We start from the raw sequence: 20,924 nt of genomic DNA, 5'->3' as shown, positions 1-20,924 counted from the left end.
GTTGCATTTTGTCCTTTGAGATGATGTAGTATCCTTTCTGTGACTTATCCAAAACCTTGGTCTCTCCTGGTTTCTCCATTAGCCCAAAGTTCACAAATGGGAAAACTGCAGCCTGGAGGCATTTACTGATCTAACCAGGTTCAGTTGAGTGAGGAGTCCAGCTGGCTCCCTCTCCAGGTTTCTGATGATTTTGGATTCTGAGCCTTGGAGTTATTAATATATTTTGTCTTGAGTTATTGAGGCAAAGCTCCTCATTGCTGAGGTTGTGAAAAACAGCAAACCCTGGGCAAAGTGACTTGCCTTTCCACTGTTTCCATTTCTCCTTCTGGAAAATGTGATGGCTGTCTGCACTTAAGAGAGAGATTGTTCATTTAAATCAACAACAAAAATTTAGGACATCTGTATTAAAAAAAGAAAGAAAAAGAAAAAAGAAAGAAAGAAGACAAAAAAACACTCTCATGAGGGAGACCAAAAGTTCTTGACAAAAGGTCAGATAGTGGTGGCCTCTTAGGACTTTAAGTGGATCACAGCTTTTTTTTCTTTTTAGAGTCTGGATCTTGCTCTGTTGCCCAGACTGGAGTGCAGTGTTGGGATCCTAGCTCACTGCATCCCCGAACTCCTAGGCTTCAGCGATCCTCCTGCCGCAGTCTCCAGAGTAGCTGAGATTACAGGTGCACACCACCACACCCAGCTAGTTTAGAGATGGGGTTTCACTATGCTGCCCAGGCTGGTCTAGATCACAGCCTTTGTTCTGTGACTGGCGGCTAGATATTGCAGTCCAGACACTTTAAGTTTGGGAACTAACTTTTAGGTGAGTGCTGAAAGGAAGTCTCCTGAGGTTGAGAGCACCTTTAGCTTATTACCTGCAGGATGTCGGTCAGCTCTCTCAGGGAGGGAAGGCAATTCTGGGGTTAAAGGATTATTCTTTGCAGGGATCTGTGACCCAGGGAGGGAGAATGGATGTTCAGCCCTGCCCTGCTAGTGGTCCCGCACTGGGAGCCTCAATAGGATCTTTTATCTCCAGAAGAGGGGGCAGTGGTGGTAGGGGGGTACCTCATTACCTCCAGCTCCAGAAGGGACTTCTTGTTTCCTGATCATCGTTTTCTAGTTTTAGACCCAAGCCCCTTCAGCTCCTGCTTCTGACATGAATGGTGTACCCAGCATCATAGCTTAGTAGTGTGGGTGCAACTTTTCAATGACTTGGGCCGCACCTGCTTGGAGGGCTAAGAGAGGCTTTGTTGTGGCTTGTTGGGGATAGGTAGTGTTTCACAATTCTTCCAACAGCCAACTGCATCTAATCCAGCAGCTCACGGATAAAGGTAGGACAGGTGGTATATCCTATTTTGCGACTGAGGAAACTGAGACAGAGATTAAGCGATTTGCTCAAGGTCATGGAGTGGCTTACAAAGAAGAGATTAGAAGGACTGTGGGTCTCCTCCCCCACAGTGCAGGATTCTCTCTATTTCTCCTAATCCCTCTTCCTCCAAGTCAACATGCCTTAGTAATGTCACCTGCCTAGTCTAGTGCGGCTATCTCGGAAATGCTTTCTCTGGGTCCAGAGAGGAACCTGGTAGGCATATGACTGGGTCAAGACAAATGCCCCTTTCCTCCAGCCAGCATGGAGGCTGAGCTCCTCGGGCGAAGGAAAGTATGTGTGCACCTGCTGAGGTTTGGTCTTAGGCTGAGCAGCTTGTGAAAGGAAACTAAGTCCCAAGCCACCCGGAAATGCTTCCTGAGTCTGGAGAGTCTCTGATGTCAAATTTTAAAAATTGCTTCCTTCAAGGAAACCTCATGGATGTGGATTTCATGTTACTCTGGGCATCTTCTTTGGAAATGCAGTGCCCATTCCTTTCTTCCTAGGGGCACATGAATGAAATGAGACTCTGCCAGTAAACACCTCAGTTATCCAGCAGGCCCTCTCCAGGTAGCTGCTCAGAACTTAAACACCTGGAAGAGTGGGAAAGGCCTCTGATGAGTCAGCATAGCTGCTGCCAAGGCTTTGTGCTAAAGTCCATACCCTTTCCTGATGGTAAAGTGCCCCAAAATTCCCCAGGGTCTCTCTGTCATGATTTCTAATTTGGTTTTTAAAGCTGGAACTACAAGTCAGAAAGAGATGAAGCTAGTAGGTGTTCATTACATGTGTATACATATTTTTTAATTCAGAATGTCATTGCTGAGTGGTTTGATCTCCCAGCACACAATGGATTATAAATAACAATGTAGAATAGAGAATTGGGATGAGAAGGCTGGTGCTAGAAGCACTGAGAAGGGATGGCCAACAGTAGCTGGCAGGTGGAAGAATCATAGTCTCTTCCTGAGCAGCCCGGAGTTCTGTGCCTGGGAATCCAGAACAGTATAGGACTTTCAGAACCATGTGTGACCTAAGTGGTTGACTTGTGGCTTTTCATCCAAAATGAAATAGTTGGGCACCAAAGAGACAGAAACAGGAAACTAGCCATTGTGGAACTTCTTGGTCCCTAACAATGCTTACTGGTTGTGGGATATGTCCATAACTTTTCCATTCCTTGGTTTCCTCATCTTTATCATGGGAATCATGATGGTACCTACCTCGCAGGATTGTTCTGAGGGTTAGCTGGGTTGTGTCTAAGAGCTCTAAAGCTCCTCTGGGTTCTGAAGCTGTTAGAATAGTGCTGGCCCAATACACCTGTGCTCTTGTTATAACTAGAGTGATTGGGTTTTCCAGTTCACCTGAGCTAATGGGGATGGCCCTCTTTCCATAACCTGAAATAAAGGAGGCTAGATGGGAAGAAAAGGAATGTTTAGGGGAACTCAAGATGACTTGAAGCTAATGTAGTCTTTTTTCTTTTTTTTTTTTTTTTTTTTTTTTTTTTGAGGTGGAGTCTCGCTCTGTCGCCCAGGTTGGAGTGCAGTGGCCGGATCTCAGCTCACTGCAAGCTCCGCCTCCTGGGTTCATGCCATTCTCCTGCCTCAGCCTCCCGAGTAGCTGGGACTACAGGCGCCCGCCACCTCGCCCGGCTAGTTTTTTTGTATTTTTTAGTAGAGACGGGGTTTCACCGTGTTAGCCAGGATGGTTTCGATCTCCTGACCTCGTGATCCTCCCGTCTCGGCCTCCCAAAGAGCTGGGATTACAGGCTTGAGCCACCGCGCCCGGCCGCTAATGTAGTCTTTAGGTATATTGGGAACCACATGGCATCTGGAGGAGAAGTGAATAGTAACTGACTATGTTTTAGACTACTAATTAATAGATTCACACTATGGAAAATTTGGAAAGTGGAGAAAAGTCAAAACTAAACATGGAAGAGCCTTCCGTTCTGAAACGGGACAGAAGTCCCCACAGATCCTCACTGACATTCCGGTTTCTTTTTCCCCTGCCTTACATGCTTATGATCTCCAGTTCACCTCTGCTGTAAATTGAAGGGATTGAGGCAACTGGTTTCTAACATTCCTTTGGGCTCTAAAGTTTGTAGTTTTCGAATGGAGAACCAGGGCATAACTGCCAAAGAGGCAGGTAGGGACAGAGCCTAGGCCCAGGGCCTAGGCAGCCAGAAGAATGGCCGAGGGCCACCATCTTGCAGTAGCATAGTAGGCTGTGGCCATGTATATAGTAAATACAATTAGGATTTTATCTGTTGCCCAGTTTTCTAGGGTTTTTTTTCTCTGCTCGTGCTAATTTTCTTAATAGCAAACCATGCTCTGAGCCTTTCCCTTCACAGAGGGAGGTGTGCTGGACTTACATCCTTCTCAAGGATGGGTGTGAATAGGTATGGTGCTTCTCAAGCTGCAAAGAACACATTTCTTGAATAGATGCAAAAAAAAAAAAAAAACTATCAGAGACTGAGATTTAATATTAGCCCCCTGTGCTTGCCTTGGCAGCACATATACTAAAACTGGAACAATACAGAGAAGACAAGCATGGCCTCTGTGCAAGGATGACACACAACGAGATGTTCCAACGTGAAGCATTCCATATTTTTTTAATTAAAAAAATGGTAATATTAGCCAGCAAAGTTGAGGAGTGAGTTGTGAACAATTTCTTTTCATTATTGACTGTGGCGGGTTGTTGTAACTATGCCCGTGTCTCTTCTATAGGCAAGATGAAGACTTAGCACATCTAACAAGGATCCAAATTAATTGAGTATGTGAGAGTCGGGGGGCGGGTATAGTGTGGATGCCATAATGTAAAATGTATTTCTTATGGTAGGTCAAAATTAAAAACATGTGTGAAACCTCTAAGATACACTACTTAAATCTAGAGGCCCAAGTCAGTCCAAACTAGGAGATAATGAATGAACAAGCTTTTCCAGCGCTATCTAGTGACGAAAGGAAAATAATAGCAGCTTGTAATTTTTTTTAAAAGAAAGATTTTAACTCTTGACCATTTCTTTTACCACCCAGGAGGACACCTGAATAGTTTAGAGACAGAAAAAAGCATCAGTCTAGGGAGGTGGGTAGTGCTGAAGAGCAGACACTAAAGCCAACCACCTGGATTTGAAGCCCAGCTCTATGACGTACTTGCTGTACATGCACAAGTTGTTTGTCCTCTCTGTGCCTGAGTGTCCTTATCTGTAAAATGAGGCTAATGAGATCTACTATCTAGAATGGTTGTGAGGATTAAATGAGTTAATATATGAGTGCTTTGCTAATATTCTAGTGTGTCCCAGCTTCTCAGGGACAGCTGAGGGCTATTTGATACTGAGCATGAGTGCTGTTCTTAATCTAATTTCCCCCAAAAGTTCCCCACTCCAGGGGTTCAGCCCTACCCTTTCCAGCTGGAATCTAAAACTGGATGGAGGCCTTAAAGAGAGGATAGATTCACACCCCCATCATCAGAGTGCAAGTCCACCAGTCCCAGCCCTTCCTCAGCTCAGCCTTGTAGGGGGTACCAAGATCTGAAGGGGCACATCCCTGTTAACTGGCTCTGTAACAATAAATACTAGGGATAATAAATATTCATCAGGTGTACATACTGTGCCATATCCTGTTCTGAAGAGTCTTTGAAATTTTAATAGATTTGGTAAAGAATTTTTGAACTTAAATAAAAGGAAATAATTCTGGAACAAAATATGCCCAAGCAAAAGTAAATTGTTTTGCATTCTTTTCATATAGAACAGAGAAATGTATACCACCCTTGACAATAGGATCAGAAGAACAAACAGTATCAGATGTTACAGAAAGAATGTCTTTGAAGTTTTTCACTGTGTGAATTGCATGGGTCTGCATAGCACCTCCCACCGTGGTTCTACACCGGCCAGTTCAACCTCATTTCATACTAGTTTTTCTGTTTGTTTTAAGTAATGTATTCAAAGATAGCACTGGAAAAGCTTGTTCATTCATTATCTCATAGTTTGGACTGACTTGGGCCTCTAGATTTTAGATTTAAGTAGTGTATCTTAGAGGTTTCACACACGTTTTTAATTTTGACCTACCATAAGAAATACATTTTACATTATGGCATCCACACTATACCCTCCCCCCAACTCTCACATACTCAAACCAAAACACAGGCTCCACTAAACAATATTTTAAGTGTGATACATGCTGATATTTTTGTCCAATGTATTTCATCTTTTGTAAAATACTGGTTAAAGCCAATACATTGATTTAATGGTCTACTGATATTTGAGAAACTTTGGCCTAACACATATGTAATTCAAGTAGATCTCTCAGGATCAAACAATGGAAAAAGGAAATATTTGCAAACTTGAATAAGATGAGGAGCTCAGTGCTTAGAAGCATCCTAAACCCAGTGAAAGTGGGTGATGTGCGGAGGTGAACACAGGATGACCATTTGGTCCTCCTGACTTCTGGACTCTGGATTTCAGTACTGTACATCTGGGCTATCTAATACAATAGACACTAGCCACATGTGGCTACTTAAAATTACGTCAAGTGTAAATAAAACTTAAAAATCAGTGCCTTGGTAGCACTGGCCACATTTCAAGTGCTCTATAGCCGCAAGGCTGCCATATTGGACTGCACAAATGCAGACATTTCAGTTGGATGGTGCTGGCCTAGATGGAGCAGAAATGGGAGATGCTCAGTGACTGGGCATTGGTGTCTCTATGTGCTAAATGAGGGGATAGAACTGGATCACCTCTAAAATCCCTTCCAGCTCCATGTCTCTGATTTCAAAAGCCCATGAAGCTACTGTGTGAATGTGAGGAGTTGGGAAAGTGCCTGAAGACAGAGCTCTGGGAAGAAAAATTGTTTGCGGGAGAGGCAACTGATCCTGGATTAGAAGAGAGCTCAAGAGTAAGAACCAGAGTTTACTGCAGCATCCGTGTCTGAAAGCCAAAGGAGAGAGGGAAAGCAGAGGACAGAGAAACATGTTGCTTTACTCTGGCAGCCTCGTCTCCTTGCCCTTGGTGACAGCAGGAGGGCACTGCTCCTGCTCCTGGTCTGTGGCAAGCAGATGATGAAAGTGAAGGAAGATGCTTTCTATCGTGCTTCAGCTCACTGCCACCAGGAGAGTCCTTCCCAGAGACTGTTATCTGAGAAATGAGCTGTATAATCTAAAAAAAAGTTCAGCCCACCCATTGAATGTACGTATTTTTTAGTTGGAAAATCTCTATCAGTTATTACCATATTTTTATGTTAAGTTTTTAAACAATTTCAAGGTATGATTTATATACAATAAATGCACTCACTTTAAATGTACAGTTCCATGAGTTTTAACAAATGGATAACTCATGTGACCACCACCACTATCAAGACACTGAACTTTTCCATCACCTATAACTCTTCTCAGCAATCCCCATTCTCCACCCCTGGCCTCGGGCAACTGACCTGCTTTTTATCACTATAAATTAGTTTGGCTTTTTCTAGAGTTTTATATCAACAGAATTATTCAGTATGTACTCTTCTTTATCAGTCTTGTTTTGCTCAGCACAGAGTTGCTGAGATTATCCATGTTGTTGCGTATATCACTTGGATTCCTTTTTTTTTTTTTTTTTTTTTTTTGAGACGGAGTCTCGCTCTGTCGCCCAGGCTGGAGTGCAGTGGCCGGATCTCAGCTCACTGCAAGCTCCGCCTCCCGGGTTCACGCCATTCTCCTGCCTCAGCCTCCCGAGTAGCTGGGACTACAGGCGCCCGCCACCTCGCCTGGCTAGTTTTTTGTATTTTTTTTTTTTTTTTTTTTTTTTTTTTTTTGAGACGGAGTCTCGCTCTGCCACCCAGGCTGGAGTGCAGTGGCCGGATCTCAGCTCACTGCAAGCTCCACCTCCCGGGTTCACGCCATTCTGCCTCAGCCTCCCAAGTAGCTGGGACTACAGACGCCCGCCACCTCGCCCGGCTAGGTTTTTGTATTTTTTAGTAAAGACGGGGTTTCACCGTGTTAGCCAGGATAGTCTCGATCTCCTGACCTCGTGATCCACCTGTCTCGGCCTCCCAAAGTGCTGGGATTACAGGCTTGAGCCACCGCGCCCGGCCACTTGGATTCCTTTTATTGCCAAGTGGTATTTCGTTGTATGGATATTTTATAATCTGTGTATCCCTTCATCTGTTGATGGACATTTGGGTTTTTGACTATTATGAATAATGCTGTTATGCATACAGGTCCTTTTTGCAGGCATATGTTTTTATATTTCTTGGGTAAATATCTAGCAGTGGGCCAGGCATGGTGGCTCGCGCCTGTAATCCTAGCACTTTGGGAGGCCAAGGCGGGCAGATCACTTCAGGTCAGGAGTTTGAGACCAGCCTGGTCAACATGGTGAAACCCTGTCTGCATTAAAAATACAAAAATTGACTGGGCGCAGTGGCTCATGCCTGTAATCCCAGCACTTTGGGAGGCCGAGGAGGGCAGATCACGAAATTAGGAGATCGAGACCATCCTGGCTAACACAGTGAAACCCCATCTCTACTAAAAATACAAAAACAAAATTAGCCAGGCATGGTGGCGGGCGCCTTTAGTCCCAGCTACTCGGGAGGCTGAGGCACGAGAATGGTGTGAACCCGGGAGGCAGAGCTTGCAGTGAGCCAAGATCACGCCACTGCACTCCAGCCTGGGAAACAGAGCGAGACTCCATCTCAGAAAAAAAAAAAAAAGATTAGCCAGGCGTGGTGGTGCACACCTGTAGTCCCAACTACTCGGGAGGCTGAGGCAAGAGAATCATTTGAACCCGGGAGGCAGAGGCTGCAGTGAGCTGAGATCTGCCACTGCACTCCAGCCTGGGCAACAGAGTGAGACTCTGTTTCCAAAAAAAAAAGCAAAAAAAAAAAACTAGGAATGGAATTGGTGAGTCCTATGATAAGTGTCTGTTTAACTTTATCAGAAACTGTCAAAACACATCACATTCTTCTGAGGAACTTGATTTTTAGGGGAGAGAAGTTGCTCTTTTGCTTCTGGACCCCTCTGTTCCCATTGGATTTTGTAGACTAGATACTGTAGACAGTCTGAAAACAGGTGGGTGTGCTAGTGGCTGTTAAGTGTAGATGTTCTGGGTTAAGGACAGGGCCCGTTCTGGGTAAGATGGTACTGGGTTATTGCTTGTAAGAAGAGATTGGGCAGGACAGATAGACGGAATTAAACAAACAGTGTTGTGCTCTTTAGAAGAGAATGCATTTCAAGGCTGTGGGAAAGGCTGTGCTTGCACCAATTGAGGAAACAGCTAATCCCTGAATGATGTGAGGTATTTGCCGGGGAAATTGTTTCCCATGAGGAGAGTGGAGGGCTTCTAACCCAACTCTTTTCTGAACTTCCTGGTCCTCATGGAGAGAGAACCTTAGAGCAGCTCAGTCTGTCAACAACTGAGGATTGTTGTGTGGTGGATACAGAACAGAGAGACGTTGGCACAGGGCCCCTTGCTGCTTCTGACTAGGGCAGAAAATGGAAATGAGATGCCAAACGTAGCCCCCAAGACTGAAATATGTAAGAAAGTTGCTTTGTAATGGAAATAATAACAAATGTAAGTTGTTATTCATCTATGCTCTGAAAACTAGCCAATATAAGTTGCCAGTCTGTTTCTACTTTTTAAAAAGTAAATTTAGCTGTGATAAGAATCAAACTTCTGGTCACAGTTTTGCAACAACTTAATTCAGCTAAAGATTAATTTTTTCTTCTTAAATGCAAGCATGTACTCTGGTATTCTCTAAATATACTAAAAGCAATTCAGGTTCTGTGGACAAGTTTGGGAAATGCTGTGTTGCAGGCTATATATGCTGGCCGTCCTGCGAGAGCACCCTAAGTGTTCTAATGCAGTGATTTTTGCATCTTATTAACTTTATTGGCTGCTTTATTGCTGCATAACAAACTACTACACATTTAACAGCTTAAACAGCTTAAAATCTCACATATTTACTATCCTACAGTCTCTCTGGGGTCAGGAATCTTGGCACAGTTTAGTTGGGTCCTCTGCTTCAGAGTCTCTTACAAGGCTGCAATTAAGGTGTTGGTCAGGGCTAGGTTCTTAACCACAGGTCCACCTGGGGAGAGATTCACCTCTGTGGTCATGTTGTTGTTGGCAGAATTCAGTTCCTTGAAGTTTGGACTGGGAGCCTCAGTTGGCTCTTGGCTGCAGACCACCTGCAGTTTCTAGTCTCATGGGCCTTTCCAACATAGCAGCTTGCTTCATCAAAGCATGCAAGCAGAAGACAATAAGAAGAGTCAGCTAGCACAATGGAAGCTACAACCTTATGTAACCAAATCATGGATGGGACATCCCATCACCTTTGCTGCATTTGTTCATTAGAAGCAAGTCATAGGTCCACCCACACTAAAGGGATTACCCAAAGGTGTGAATACCAGGAGGCCATCTTAGACTCTGCCTGCCACAGCTGGGTTGCAGCCAGACCTGCCTACCTCTGAAACCCAATGCACTGCAAATAGTTACCTGGAGATCCGGGTGAGCAACCCAGCTTCTTATAGAAGTAAGAATTAGTGGATAAGTTTGACACAAATTGTTAAGAATGATTCAGAGTCTTTTGCTCTTCTAGACTTACTCTTCTTGCAGGAAGTGAGAACAAATGGACTGTCAGCTGGAATAGAATTTCTTGTATATCAAGACCAGCATCCTACACAGAGCCCTCAGTAAAACTATTTGCATGAACAGATTTTGGGCTCCATCAGGTCGATTGCCCTCCTTTCACAACAAATGTTTATAATATCCTTAATTCTAAGATGAAATCCATAAATAAAATGTCCCTGCCCACATAATTTCAAAATATCAATATGATGTAACTGTAATATACAAAAAAAAAGGAAAATAATTATAATAAAACAATGTGTTTCAATATATGCATGCTCTAAGATAAAGTGGTTGAATGCTTGCTCCTGAACGCAGAATCATTGCTAATGAGATAATTCTAAATGCAGACTGTTACTTGACACTGGGTGTGAAATTAAGGACTAAGATTCTACAATTTGCCCTGGTGGTGTGATTTTCCAGGAAGACGAATAACATTTGGAAACATTCTGAACAAAACAAAACAAAAATCATCCCATAATTTGCAAGTCATTACATTTCTGGAAAATTCAGTGTATGTTCAAATTGTGAAAAAAGGAACCTTGTTTTGGAATTAGTTTAGTCTTCGGTAATTATAGATAAGGTTCTTATCTACAGGTATGTCATGAAGGACATGGGAGGGCCTTGAGACAATTCATTATACAGGACTCTACTGCACTGAACAGGACAAATGTGTGGGACCTGGCATTTGTCCCCACACACTCCCCCCAATTCAGGAATGCCTCAATTTTGTAACAACAGAAACGCCCTTGGATTTCACTAGTGGGCAGCACCACTCGACACTGCACACCACTGCAATGGTACCTAACCTCTAGGTGAGAGGAAAGCAATGCAGTTATAGACTTGGTTGGACACAGTTAAGCTCAGATATCAAGGAATACCATGAGAAAGACGAAAACGAAAATCAGTGGCTTCAAAGTATCTACTGTGGCCCAGCACCGCAGGCACAGTTAGGGTGCTTAAATCAAGCAAAAGATGCAGTGTCAGCTGAGGGTGGAGAGAGAACACCGTGTTAGGGTTTTAGAAGTGGACATCTCAAAGCAGATACTTTGTACACTGAATTTTAAGAATACTGATGAAGCCAGGTACCGTGGCTCATGCCTGTAGTCCCAACACTTTGGGGAGGATCACTTGAGCCCAAAAGTTCAAGTCTGCAGTGAGCTGCAATCACACCACTGCACTCTAGCCTGGGCAACAGGGACCTCATCTCTAAAAAGTTGTTTTAAAAGAATACTGACAGAATGCTTTCTTTTCCAACAGAAACCTGTTTCCCTCAAATCTTGTGGTTGCAGCTTTCCGTACGGTAAGGCTTGATACTTTGCTAAAAATATGAAACCTTGTTGGAAGAAATATTTAAATTACTGCTATGGAGTTAGGTCAGGTAGAACAGGGAGAGACGGTGGTGTTAACAAAACTTGGTAAGATTGGCCTAAACTTTAATAAATGGGTACCTAGAGTTAAAAAACAACAACAACAAAATAAATAAAGACTGAGCAAATAAAACTTTCCAAAATGTCCCACTGGTTCCAAAATTTTTTTACATCACCTAAGAAATACCCTCAAATCACATTTTGGGGATGTCTTAAATATTATAGACTTAAAAAAATACACTTTTATCTTTTTTTCTGATTATAAAGATAATATGTGCTCATTGCAAAAAAAAATTAAAATACAAAGAAGTGTAAGAAAACAAAAATTGGCCGGGTGCGGTGGCTCAAGCCTGTAATCCCAGCACTTTGGGAGGCCGAGATGGGCGGATCACGAGGTCAGGAGATCGAGACCATCCTGGCTAACATGGTGAAACCCCGTCCCTACTAAGAAATACAAAAAAAACTAGCCGGGCGAGGTGGCGGGCGCCTGTAGTCCCAGCTACTCGGGAGGCTGAGGCCGGAGAATGGCGTGAACCCAGGAGGCGGAGCTTGCAGTGAGCTGAGATCCAGCCACTGCACTCCAGCCTGGGCGACAGAGCGAGACTCCGTCTCAAAAAAAAAAAAGAAAACAAAACAAAACAAAAATTATCCACAGACACTGTCTAGAGCTACCCATTCTTTTGGTATACCTCTTTCAGATGTGTATTTTCTATGACTGTATACACATACATTTTAAAAATAAGCATACCGTCTGGGTGCGGTGGCTCATGCCTGTAATCCCAGCACTTTGGGAGGCCAAGGCGGGCAGATCACTTGAGGTCAGCAGTTCGAGACCAGCCTGGCCAACATGGTGAAACACCATCTCCATGAAAGACACAAAAATCAGCCAGGTATGGTGGCATGCGCCTGTAATCTCAGCCACCCAGGAAGCTGAGACAGGAGAATTTCTTGAACCTGGGAGGTGGAGGTTGCAGTGAGCTGAGATCACACCACTGTACTCCAGCCTGGGCAACAGCTAAACGATGCCATCTTGCCTCACGTCCCTGGCTTTCAAGAGTGGAGGCTCAAACCAGATTAGAAACAGAGTGAGACTCTATCTCTAAATTAATTAACTAATTAATTAATTAAAAGCATACATAGTATATATACACACTACACGTGTCGCTTCATAGCCTGCTGTTTTTTTAAGGCAGTATATTGTGAATATTTTCTCATGTCGGTAGCTACCCTTCTGCATGACGCCATGGCTGTAGAGTATTCCGCTATAAGAGCATAACATAATTCTCTACTAGTCCCCCACTGATGGATGTTCAGGTTGTTTCTGGTTTTCCCCTATTTTTTGGCAATGCTGCAAGTAACATCCCTGTGACAATTCTTTATACAGAGAAGGAATATAAAGGCCTAGATTATGTGGTCTAATCTTACAAGCAAACACTTTTCTGTTTCGACTTAAACCTCTCATTTTTGTTTTGTTTTGTTTTTTGATCTGCATATAAGCACAGGAGTGACTTGTATATATAACGTGAGGTAGGAAAAAAATATAGGTGTATGGGACTTTTTTTTAGTACCTGTCACAGAGGAGGTGGGTGGGTTTGTTTGAACACCTCTGCCTTTCTGTAACACTGATAAAGCTGAGAGAAACCAGAGCCCAGCAAAAGCAGGCAGAAAGCAGGCCTTTGAGTCTATACTTCCTAATTGCCTCCTCCTGACAGTTCAGGGACCAGGTGCCCTTCAAAGGGGCTGGGAAGGACTGTCCTAACAGATTCCACTTGTTAGTACATACTGCCACAGGGAGACACCTATGTGCACCATGCAGAAGCATGTGAAATCAACCAGGGGACCAAAGCTAGAGAGACACCTCACTTCTGTTAACTGAGTCCCCCTGAAGACTCAGCTAAACGATGCCATCTTGCCTCACGTCCCTGACTTTCAAGAGTGGAGGCTCAAACCAGATTAGAAACAGACAGTAGAAGCAGTCATGCTCAAATACATTCTAGAACAAAGTGGGGCGTAAATAAATGAATGAAAATAAAATGATACAATGAAAAATGAACTTTGACATTATGGAGTTAATGCCAAGGTTATTCAAATAATATGACATATAAGGCTAAGGAAATATCAAACTATCAGCATAAAATTGTGCAGCCTTTCTTCTCCAAACCATTGCCCAAAGAACATAAGCAAATTCTCCCTGTTTCCGTGGGACACTAAGCAACCCAGAGATGTCTTGAAGTATCTGCTGGCTTGGTCCTAAGGTAGCTTTTGTACAGTTCTCAGAGGCTCTTGTCAGGCCAGCCAAGTGAGGAATGCCCAGGACACTCAGTGTGATTAGTGACAGAAGTAGCGAGAGCACAGCAGTGCCCTTGGTTCCTCTAGGTCAGTCTTCACCTGTGCACTAACAGTGGATTTTTTTTTTTCCTCTTGATCACAGTATGCAACCGATTATAAAGTCGTGACCCACAACAGCAGCTCTGGAAATGTAACCCGTGAAAAGGTAAAGCTTTTTATAAGGTCACTTGTAAAAATATGTCTAAAGCAAATCTTATTTCTTAATTGAAGGAGCATACAGGATGTGTCTTTTTCCCAGCTGGGCCGAAAACTTTGGGGTTTGAATGGGCTATTTGGAGCGAACAGGTTAGGTTTGCTCCTTTGGTTGTTTACCAACACGGCCAAACACCGTGTTGCTCTCAAAGCACTGCAATCCTCAGAGGATCCGTAAAACATTTTGTTTGTTGATTTATTCATTGTTTGTTTGTTTGAAACAGGGTCTCGCTCTGTTGCCCAGGCTGGAGTGCAGTGGTGTGATCATGGCTCACTGCACTGAACTCCTGGCCTCAACTCATTCTTCTGCCTCAGCCTCCCGAGTAGCTGGGACTACAGGCGTGTGCCACCATGCTCAGCTAATTTTTTTTTTTTTTAATGTTTTGTAGAGATGGAGTTTCACCATGTTGTCAAGTCTGGCCTTGAACTCTCCTGGCTTCACATAATCCTCCCACCTTTGCCTCCCGAAGTGCTGGGATTGTAAGTGTGAGCCTGTGCCTGGCCCCAGAAAACATTTTATAAAACCTTTTCTACCATCTGGAAATGTAATTAATGAGTGATTTAAACTACCCCTACACCTATTACATTTTTTAAAAATCAACATAATATAAGGGAGAAATAAAAATAATTTCTAATAAAATGATCCATATTTTACCATGTAAATATACAACTATACTAGAAGACATAATGAAGTTTTCAGATGCTTGCATTACTTAGAATAAATAAATGGAGATTTAAAAGCAGTGAGATAGAAGTCAACTCAATATTGTTGGCACATTTTTTGCTATTTTTCCACATATTTTGAAATACATGCTAAATAAATATTTTTGTATATGTATACAGAATTACCCCAAAAGCAACAGCTACAAGTGCAGACCAACATTATGTCTCACACTAGTGACTTGGATATTATTCTAAAATGGCAAATAACACTTGTTGAAGTTCAGAACAAAATAAAGTCTTCCTTCAGTTTACATCCACTTGATATTCTTGGAAAATCCAGTGAATACTAAAACTATGCAGAAAAAATATTTATGGGTAAAATGGAGTTAATTCTAGCTCAGTGTATTTTTTTTTTTTTTTTTTGAGACGGAGTCTCGCTCTGTTGGCTGGAGTGCAGTGGCGCGATCTCAGCTCACTGCAGGCTCCGCCTCCCGGGTTTACGCCATTCTCCTGCCTCAGCCTCCTGAGCAGCTGGGACTACAGGCGCCTGCCACCTAGCCCGGCTAGTTTTGTATTTTTTAGTAGAGACGGGGTTTCACCGTGTTAGCCAGGATGGTCTTGATCTCCTGACCTCGTGATCAGCCTCCCAAAGTGGCTCAGTGCATTTTAAACAGCTTTTTCTCCCTATATGACTGTCTGATAGGATGCTCTGAGGCCTGGGGGATGTAGGAAAGTCTGCATTTTGTTGCCTGAACATTTCAGAACAGTTGGCATTCTTAGTACCCTGCCTACTATTTCCCACTAAGACACCACAATCATTATGACAACCAAAGTGCCCACACACATTCCAAAAGTCCCCTAGTGAATGATATCCCCCCGTTCATAAATGTGAATCCAATCAGTGGTTCTTGATTTTAAAAAATGGAGGTCACTTCCCTCTGTCTGGCCAGAGGATGTGGCTGGAAGTCCAGCTGGGCCCGTTCTGACAGGCCCTGGATTCCACAGCTGGGCTTATTGGGATGTGGGTATCAGCTAGGCCTGCTTTCCAGATAAGTGGCTCACTTCTGCATGCCACCTTCTTGGCACAGACACTTTCCGACGTTATTTCATTTGAGCCTTAGGACAACCTGATCGGGTGGGATTTCATATCCCCACTACAAATTACTTGAAATTATGGTCTTCCAAGGTTGATCAAGGCCATTTTGGCCAGTTTTAAAAAAAAAAAAAAAAACAACTAATTATTGGCCGGGTGCAGTGGCTTATGCCTATAATCCCAGCACTTTGGGAGGCCAAGAAAGGAGGACTGCTTGAGCCCAGGAGTTCATGACCAGTCTGGGCAACATAGTGAGACCCCATCTCTACAAAAACTAAAAAATAAATAAAAATTAGCCAGGCATGGTGGCACATGTCCATAGTCTCAGCTACTTGGGAGGCCAAGGTAGGAGGATCACTTGACCCTGGGAGGTCGATGCTGCAGTCAGTCACGATTGTGCCACTGCACTCCAGCCTGGGCAACAGAGCAAAACTATGTCTAAATAAATAAATAGAAAGAAACCAAGAGTGATGAGTAAATGCTAGAACACTAATCGTCTCTGCAATAACTTTAAGTTCTGGCAAATATGGCTGCTGTGACTTCTCCAGTGGAAATGCTGGTTACCTGTGAGCATCCACCTCAGCTGACATACACTTGCCTCCACTGTAAATTTCACCCAGGCATTTAAGGAGTCAGGCTTTAAGAAAGAGGCTGGGTGCACTTTGGGAGGCCAAGGCAGGCAGATCACCTGAAGTCAGGAGTTCCAGACCAGCCTGGCCAACATGGTGAAACCCCATCTCTACTAAGAATATAAAAATTAGCCAGGCATGGTGGTGGGCACCTGTAATCTCAGCTACTTGGGAGGCTGAGACAGGAGAATCATTTGAACCCAGGAGGCAGAGTTTGCAGTGAGCTGAGATCGTGCCACTGCACTCCAGCCTGGGCGACAGAGCAAGACTCCGTCTCAAAAAAATAAATAAAAGAAAAAAAGAACGAAAGAAGGCGGAGCAGTGTGTCCTCGCTGGTTCCAGCCTTTCCTAAACCCTGTGGCAAGAACACTGTATGAAGGCATAGCAGGTGTGGGCCTTGTCCCCAAGGATGGGATGTTGGTGACAGAATGAAAAGTCAAGGACCTAGCCAGGCATGGTGACTCACGCTTGTAATGTCAATGACTCAGAAGGCTGAGATGGGAGGATTGCATGAAGCCAGAAATTTGAGACCAGCTTGGGCAACATAGTGGGACCCCGTATCTAAAAAAATATATTTTCTATACTAGCCAGGTATGGTGGTGTGTGCCTGTAGTACCAGCTACTTGGGAGGCTGAAGTAGGAGGATCCCTTGAGCCAAGGAGTTTAAGATTACTGTACTCTAGACAGCAACAGAGGGAGACTTTGTCTCTAAAAAGAACTAAATCAATCAAGGACCCAGAGGCTCAAGGACACTTGGAAGGGTGCCTCTGACCCGTGGCTCTATCTTCCCTGCCCACTTTGATCCCATGTAATAACTTGCCACAGACACACTCCTCTTAGGCTTTAGTTGAATCATTAATTCATTAAACAGTGATTTACTGGCAACAGCCAGGTGACCTTCCCAGGTGCTGGACTCCGGTAGTGCTCAATACAATCAAAACCCTGCTCTTACAAAGCTCATGTTCTAGTGGAGGGAATCATGTAATAAATAAGTATATGTCAGCCAGTGATAGGCACCAAGAAGAACATTAAAGCAGGGCAAATAGACAGGAAGTGTGTGTGTGTGTGTGTGTGTGTGTGTGTGTGGTGATGGGTACTATTTTAGCAGAGTGGTCAGGGAGGTCTTCTGATCGGGTGAGGGAGGAGCTATGGGGTAGATGTCGGGGAAGAGTGATGTAGGCAGCAGGAACAGAATCTGCAAAGGTGCACCAGCGAGACTGCCCGGGATGCAACTCTGGTTGTTTGTAGTCCCCTCGCCCCACCCAATGCTAAGTTTGCCCAGGTGTGTTACAGCCAGCATACCTTGCTCCAAACCCTCCTCTACAGAAAGGGAGTCATTTCATTGGAAAAATTATTGTAATTGTCCTCAAATCTGAGAGTTGGTTCGAAATCTGGAACTGCCTGACCTCAAATGCCACAACTTAGAATTGCAGACCTGCTAAAACCAGCTCTCTTTTTTAATTGTTAAAACAATTTTCTTACTGATGTAATAAATTACATAATAAATGTGCATAGTTTGGGGGTACATGTGATAATGTAATACATTCATATAATTTGTAAAGGTCAAATCAGCATACTTGTGATGTCCATCACCTTAAACATTTGTCCTTTCTTTGTGATAGAAATATTATAATTATTCTAGCTATTTTGAAATGTACAGTAAATTATTGTAAAATATAGTCACCCTACTGAACTATCAAACACTAGGTCTATTTCTTCTATCGACCTGTACATTTGTATCCATTAATCAACTACTCTTTGTCCCCTTTCCCCCCTACCCTTCCTGGCCTCTAGTAACCACCAATCTACTCTTTGTCTTCATGAGATCCACATTTTTAGCTCCCACATATGAGAACATGTGATATTAAAACCAACTTTCAAATAATAATTGAATTCTCTGGTTTCATTGAATCTTGACCAATTCCAATTAGGACTTGGGACATTATCAAAAAGCGTGAGTTGACAGCCCCAAGGTCAACACCAGGTGTTAGCCATCCAGCTCATAGAATCCTAGTAGGTCAGTAACAGAGCCAGCACTAAATTCCCCAAATCGTCTCTCTCCCCCAGCTTTCAGCTGTACCCACTGCACCCAGCTTCAATAAATCAAGTCCCAGGAGACAGTAGTGATATTCAGAAGTCTTGGCCGGGTGCAGTGGCTCACACCTGTAATAATAACACTTTGGGAGACTGAGTTGGGAGAATCACTTGAGCCCAGAAGTTCGAGACTGGTTTGGGCAATACAGGGAGATCCCATCTCTACAAAATCAATAAATAAACCTAGCCTGGCATGGTGGCGCATGCCATGGTCCCAGCTACTCAGGAGGCTGAGGGAAGAGGATTGCTTAGACCCTGGAGATCAAGGCTGCAGTGTTTGCGCCACTGCACTTCAGCCTGGATGACCCTGTCTCCAAAAAAATAAATAAAAACAGTCGTCTTATTGTCTGTGGAATTAAAATAACATTTTAAGAGGAAGACACTCCAGATAGTGAGCCTAGAATGATCTCCAAGATATTCCATTAATATAATAATAGTTGTTGGTTTTCATTTGCCAGACACAGCCTAAGTACTTTACATACATTAACGTATTTATTCTTCATAGCAGTTTTACATATTAGCTACTGTTACTATCTCCATTTTATAAATGAGGAACTGAGTCACGAAGAGGTTAAGTAATTTACCTAGGTTAAGTAACTTACCTAGACTCCCACAACTAGGAAGTAGTGAAAGTCAGGCTCCAAAGCCAGTGCTCCCTAATTACTATTACTGCTGCTCCTCTATAAGTGATATCTATCAACATAAACAAAAGCGTCCTATACGGTGAACATTGTCCTCACAATGAAAAGTTGGAAGAAAGGCTGGGCGTGGTGACTCACGCCTGTAAACCCAGCACTTTGGAAGGCTGAGGCAGGCGGATCACCTGAGGTCGAGAGTTCGAGACCAGCCTGACCAACATGGAGAAACCCCTTCTCTACTAAAAATACAAAATTAGCTGGGCGTGGTGGCGCATGCCTGTAATCCCAGCTACTGGGGAGGCTGAGGCAGGAGAATCGCTTGAACCCAGGAGGCGGAGGTTGTGGTGAGTCGAGATCGCCCCATTGCACTCCAGCCTGGGAAACAAGACCAAAACTCTGTCAAAAAAGAAAGAAAGAAAAGTTGGAAGAAAATGAAAAGCTACCCCATCACAATTTTTATGATATATATGAATCCATGGCTTTTGGTACATTTCATGTGAATCACACCAGCCACCTAGGTATCTCCAGTTATGGAAATTAGAAAAGTATTTAGAAAGAAATTTGTGATGATTTTGAGTACCCATCATTTGCCAGACACTTGGGCTAGGGCCCAGCCTTTGCGCTCAAGCTGTAAGAGCTAGGGAACACCAACAATTATTTCATAACGTGTGTTGGTGGGATAAAATGTTTGTCTAATATATGCTTGCAGTAAGGAGATTCAGCATTGCCTGAAAAAATTAAGAATACAGTATGTCTATGCATTTTAAGTCAGTGATTTAGGAAAGAGTATCCTGAAAAAGTTCATGTTGATCATGAAAACCTTCTGTGAAGTTTATCGGTTATGAGGTCACTGTAAGAGCCTCACAACAAAACTCTGGACATTTAGGAGTCAAAGTTACAGTCACTGATTTGTTATCTGAAGGAATTTTTTTTTTGCGGGGGCGCCAGTGTCTCGCTCTGTCGCCCAGGCTGGAGTACAATGGCATGATCTCAGCTCACTGCAACCTCTGCCTCCTGGGTTCAAGTGATTCTCCTGCCTCAGCCTCCCAAGTAGCTGGGATTACAGGCACCTGCCACCATGCCCAGCTAATTTTTGTGTTTTTAGCAGAGACAGGGTTTCACCATGTTGGCCAGGCTGGTCTCAAACTCCTGACCTCAGGTGATCCACTGGCCTTGGCCTCCCAAAGTGCTGGGATTACAGGTGTGAGCCGCCGTGCCCAGCCTGAAGGAACTTTTGACTAACCAGCTCTTCTTTTAAAAGCAGCCCTGTGAGGTGGCTGTCCAACCCCTACTTGAATATATCCCCATGACAGGGAGCCCACTACCTTCCACTTTAACCTATGCCATTTTTGAGCAGCTTTCAGAGTTAACAGCTAGATGAAATTTTTGCTTCTTGGCTTTCTGTGTCCTCAGACTACATCTCCCCTTAAGTTTCCTACCCCTTTATTTGCAGAGTTGCTAACGGTTAAATAAAATATGAGCCTTTTCTCATTCTGGGCACAGTATTTCAGTCTGGTGGGGACACCAAGCAAATACATCTTTAATTCTCACTCATCTGTTGTAAACTTGTTCTATCCTCTTTGATCCTGCAGATCCCCATAGGCACTGAGATCGAAGGGATGAACATTTTAGGATTGGTCCTGTTTGCTCTGGTGTTAGGAGTGGCCTTAAAGAAACTAGGCTCCGAAGGAGAAGACCTCATCCGTTTCTTCAATTCCCTCAATGAGGCGACGATGGTGCTGGTGTCCTGGATTATGTGGTGAGTGCTGCCCTGCCGTCTACTGTCTCTCTCCTTCCTCCTGCCATCCAGAGAAGAGTCCACCTTGCTGTTCTAGGTGCCTATGTGGGGCCACCTGGCACAATGCTGTGTATGTGGTTGATGCACCACAGGCCAGGTTTGGTACAGGGGATGATAGAAGTGGAGACAGTTTCTCCTCTTGTCCAGGACCTCAGAG

The 20,924-nt window shown here is 43.7% G+C and overlaps 1 protein-coding gene and 1 pseudogene across 1 annotated transcript in view; both read left to right on the top strand.

Moving 5' to 3' along the window:
* Positions 1 to 20,924, top strand: part of SLC1A4 (solute carrier family 1 member 4) — a 34,494-nt gene that overhangs the window by 1,963 nt on the left and 11,607 nt on the right. The window contains exons 2-4 of the mRNA XM_050754820.1: positions 11,202 to 11,244; positions 13,743 to 13,805; positions 20,562 to 20,728. Coding sequence (XP_050610777.1) covers positions 11,202 to 11,244; positions 13,743 to 13,805; positions 20,562 to 20,728 — 273 coding nt within the window. The remainder of the gene's footprint in view (positions 1 to 11,201; positions 11,245 to 13,742; positions 13,806 to 20,561; positions 20,729 to 20,924) is intronic.
* LOC126934493 (uncharacterized) lies at positions 3,840 to 3,956 on the top strand (annotated as a pseudogene).

Source organism: Macaca thibetana, chromosome 13, assembly GCF_024542745.1.
Source record: "Macaca thibetana thibetana isolate TM-01 chromosome 13, ASM2454274v1, whole genome shotgun sequence".
In the NCBI taxonomy this organism is placed as follows: domain Eukaryota; kingdom Metazoa; phylum Chordata; class Mammalia; order Primates; family Cercopithecidae; genus Macaca; species Macaca thibetana.
The sequence above is the reverse complement of the archived record's forward strand: the minus strand, read 5'-3'. Positions and strand labels throughout refer to the sequence as shown.